The following is a 5,000-nucleotide window of genomic DNA, read 5'->3' on the forward strand; positions in this document are numbered from 1 at the left end:
TGACAATTATGTTGGTGTTGCTTCTATGCAGCATTTTCACATATAACTTCACGAAAAATAAAGAGAACATAAAATATCACATATCATTACTTAGAGGAGGTGATTATCTTTCAAACGAGTCCACACACAAGGTAATCAGATGCATAGATCATTAGATAATCCACATGAAGCACAATGTTACATATGGCCACCAGGAGATGGCGCCAAATACATGACACAGACTCAATGATGACTCAAATGACACAGAATGAAACTCATTCTGTGAAATCTCATTACTAAAATCATGTCTGCATGCTATGCAAACCTTCTATATTATTTATTGGCTTATTTGTATAGGGACAGCACAAAAACATGATTTCAGCACAAAACCAAAAAAAAAAAGATGCATTCTACAGAGATTATAGCACATGCTTTAAACCAGTGCTTAACCAATATTATGAAAGATTTTATGCATTTTATTGATTTTATTTCAGATGGTAGCAGGATGTCAAATGTCTGAGACCGTCAATCCGTGCATCTTATCATGTGGCTTGTTGAGCGCGTTACCACGGAGACAGTGCGCATGTGGAGGCTTCATGCAATTCTCCGCAGCATCCACACACAACTCACCACACGCCCCACCGAGAATGAACCACACATTATAGCAACCACGAAGAGGTTACCCCATGTGACTCTACCCTCACTAGCAACCGGGCCAATTTGGTTGCTTAGGAGACCTGACTGGAGTCACTCAGCACGCCCTGGATTCGAACTCACGACTCCAGCGGTGGTAGTCAGCGTCTTTACTTGCTGAGATACCCAGGCCCAGTTGCAGCGAATTATTGAGGCACAATGCCATTTTTATGCCATGTTGTTCATAACAGTTGTCAGCTGATGGCGCTATTTTGCTGTTCTCAATAAAGCTCATTTTGGCATCTTTGGAGTTCAGGGTTTTGGAAAGAGGGGGTGTGGCTAATCCAACGGCTCAGTCGTGGGAAAGTAGAAAGGCTGAAATTGCTCACAGCACCTTTAAGGGCCTACTGAGCCAAGATATTTTTCTATTTTTCTTCAAATGTGTTCTGCTGACGAAAGAAAGTCAAACACACCTGGGATGGCATGAGGGTGAGTAAATGATGGGAACATTTTCATTTTTGGGTGAACTTTCCCTTTAAGTGTTTCTCGCGCTATCTCAGTAATAATGTAATAATAATAAAGTAATAATGCATGTATGAGATGTCCTTGCTAATATGGTGAAACAAATATGTGTGTGTGTGTGTGTGTGTGTGTGTGTGTGTTTGTGTTTGAGAGCGTGAGAAGCATGTGCGTGGACAGATACCCCCCTCCTCATCTTCAAAGGAAGTGGGCACTTTAATTACCCATGACAGATGCAGCTTTTAAATACAGAATACATAATCTGAGGTGGGCACTCGAAGAGGACACAATGGAGAGACAAACACATGAGAACACAAGACAACACTAAACCGACAGTAACAACAACAAAGCAGACAACTGCTAAACGAACAGGATTGGGTGATAATGGAATACATGTAACAGGATTACGTATTTAAAATACAAATATTAGTAACTGTATTACACTACACTAAACAAATAACCTTTCCAACCCTGTAAACGAATAAACGCATATAAAATGTAATGCTCCATGAACCCAATACTTTAATAATACAACACTAACATGCTAAATCATTAGGGCTGTATGATACAAAGCTATATATTGATATTTTTCAGCCTCCTAACAATATTCAATATAACACTTATAATTATTTATATAATTGCTTTGGCGAAATAGAGCAAGATCATTGCACCATTAACAATCCAAATCATCACAAATGTATCGCGAGTATACAATATATCACCCAGCTCTATTGCATACACTAGATGATAAATGAATGGCAGTAAAACTTAGAGATGACTGTTTAGTTTCTTGTGTGCTTGAAACATCTTTATTTTTATTGACAGGAAGTCAAAACAAATCTGTATGCATAAACAATGACGGCTGCATGCCTCGAGACTGATGCAATTTCATGCAAACAGCAAAGGGAATGACACATTTGAGAGAATATGAGGTTTTCTGCATCTTTTCCACAAATATTCAATAATATTCTGCAAGCAGCAGTGTCTAAAAGGAACTTTGGAAGATATGCACAGGCTGCACAGTTAATCAAATAAATAATCACAGTTACAATTACAACTGCCACAATTAACTAGTCGTGAAAAGTGTCAGTTATAGCACCCCACAAGTCTACTCGTATTGCATCAAAGTTTTCTATTTACTCTCCAAGTGTCCAAAAGCCTCTCCAAACAAATAAAACATAATAATTGTACATAAGAACTAATTACACATGCAAACACAACAATGACTAAAGGTTTGTATAGCATGAAGACATGATTTTAGTAATGAGATTTCAAAGAATGAGTTTCATTCTGTGTCATTTGAGTCATCATTGAGTCTGTGTCATGTATTTGGCGCCATCTCCTGGTGGTTATATGTAACATTGTGCTTCATGTGCATTATCTAATGATCTATTGAACCGATTCAATAATTCAATAATTCAATAATGTAGATTTTTCTTCTTGAATATCCTGTTTCACAAAATGCATCACATTACAAAACTTGCTCACTTTGTTAGTTTTTGGCTTTAAATAATTCTATTTTATGGATGTTTGAAAGGAAATAAACACCAATAATGTTTGAATAGAAATGAAAGCTCTCTGTATGAACATACAGATTCAATGCTGCAGTTTGTCTCACCGTTTGTATGAAATCTTCTCTTTTCGTTTGTGGCAGTCCAGCACCCACTCTTTCCTGACAATGACGCCTCTGGCAGCTTTCACCTGACTGTACTTGGGCGTGTTGGCAAATGCACAGCTGCAGGAGACAAAAAAAAAAAAAATAAAACACTGATTAACACAGCAAGAGACAAAAACTAACATTTAACTTCAACAACACACACAACTGTACAGAAGCCCTGAACCGCACTGTGAATAAAAAAAATTCACTCTGTGAAAAACATTTTTTAGGTGTCTTAGTGGTTACAAAAAAAAAAAAAAAAAGAGAAAAAAATTAGAGAGAATATTATTATTATTATTTTTTGTGCATATTTAAGCTTTTTTCAGAATTTGTATTTATTTATTTTTTTATTTTTTTATTTCCTCCCCAATTTGAAATTCCCAATGCGCTCTAAGTCCTCGTGGTGGCGTAGTGACTCGCCTCAATCCGGGTGGCGGATGACGAATCTCAGTTGCCTCCACGTCTGAGACCGTCAATGCGCACATCTTATCACGTGGCTTGTTGAGCGCGTTACCGTGGAGACGTACACGTGGAGGCTTCACGCTTTTCTTCGCAGCATCCACGCACAACTCACCACGCGCCCCACCGAGAGCGAGAACCACATTATAGTGACCACGAGGAGGTTACCCCATGTGACTCAACCCTCCCTAGCAACAGGACCAATTTGGTTGCTTAGGAGACCTGACTGGAGTCACTCAGCACGCCCTGGATTCAAACTCGTGACTTCATGGGTGGTAGTCAGCGTCAATACTCGCTGAGCTACATAGGGCACCAGAAAAAGTATTTTTAATGTAAGTGTATTTTGTCTTGCTGTACTGGCAGATGTTTTTTTGTTTAATTGTTATTAACTTGTTTATAGTCAAAACAAGTGAAAAAAAATCTGCCAGTGCTGAAGAAGTAATCCAAAGTATTCAGATTATGTTACTGACCTTGAGTAATCTAACACAATACATTACAAATGACATTGTGCAGTATATATTCTGTAATCTGTATTGGAATACATTTAAAAAAAATAACCTTCCCAACCCTGTAAACGAACAAATGCACACAAAACGTAACGCTCCATGAACCTAAAACTTTACTAATGCAACACATAAAAAAAAAAATAAATAAATAATGAGCAGAGGACAAATCTCAGTTGCCTCCACGTCTGAGACCGTCAATCCGCACATCTTATCACGTGGCTTGTTGAGCACATTACCACGGAGACACGGCACGTGTGGAGGCTTCACGCTATTCTCCGCAGCATCTCAACTCACCACATGCCCCACTGAGAGTGAGAACCACATTATAGCAACCACAAGGAGGTTACCTAGCAACCGGGCCAATTTGGTTGCTTAGGAGACCTGGCTGGAGTCACTCAGCACGCCCTGGATTCGAACTCGTGACTCCAGGTGTGATAGTCAGTGTCAATACTCGCTGAGCTACCCAGACCCCTCTTTCTCGTATCCTTGAGCATATCAGGCAGAAGTTTCTAGCTTTGTGTTTTCAAGACAATAAATACTTTATATAACTGTACACATTGAAACTGTCCCTCATTTTCTTTAAAAAAAAAAAAGCAGAAATCTGTGTTCCACTTACAATGGAAGTCAATGGGGTCAATCTGTAAACATTAAAATACTGTTTCAAAAGTATAGACACAAGACATAAACAATATGTGTGTTAACATGATTTTACTGTCATAAAATCACTTACTAACCGCATCTGATTAAAGTTACATCCTATTTTACAATTTTGTTGCCATGATGGTGTAATGTGAACAAACCCCAAAACGACGATTTAATCAACTTTACAGCTCAAATAATACACAAGTTTAACAGAAGAATTAATGTAAGTGCTTTTATAAAATTATAAGAGTCACATTTCTGCCTTTAAACCCTCCAGAAATTGACCCCATTGACTTCCATTGTAAGTGTCTCACCGGAACACAGATTTAAAGAAAAGGAGGAACGAGTCGAAATATTCCCTTAAAATAATACCCTCTAGTATGAAACAGCCCATCAGCTCACTTTAAAACACAGCCAATCAATTCACATGTGTTTGGTGTTCATCAAATAATCTTTGCGTTACCGTTGGTGCTGGATGTTGGAGTTGTGCTGGTTCTTGTTTGGTTCAGTGGAGCTGGAGGAACTGGGCTTTTTGGGCTGGAGGACCCGCAGCATCCGGACGCTCTTTACTGAACTCAAACTTCCTCTTCACAGGAGCCTGTCAA

At 38.7% G+C, this 5,000-nt stretch overlaps 1 protein-coding gene across 1 annotated transcript in view; it reads right to left on the reverse strand.

The window, feature by feature from the left end:
• LOC127454540 (DNA repair protein XRCC1-like) overlaps positions 1-5,000 on the reverse strand; it is a gene marked incomplete at its 5' end in the record, with an annotated part of 21,152 nt that overhangs the window by 9,066 nt on the left and 7,086 nt on the right. The window contains 2 exon segments of the mRNA XM_051721839.1: positions 2,750-2,866; positions 4,859-4,981. Coding sequence (XP_051577799.1) covers positions 2,750-2,866; positions 4,859-4,981 — 240 coding nt within the window.

Source organism: Myxocyprinus asiaticus, chromosome 16, assembly GCF_019703515.2.
Source record: "Myxocyprinus asiaticus isolate MX2 ecotype Aquarium Trade chromosome 16, UBuf_Myxa_2, whole genome shotgun sequence".
Classification (NCBI taxonomy): domain Eukaryota; kingdom Metazoa; phylum Chordata; class Actinopteri; order Cypriniformes; family Catostomidae; genus Myxocyprinus; species Myxocyprinus asiaticus.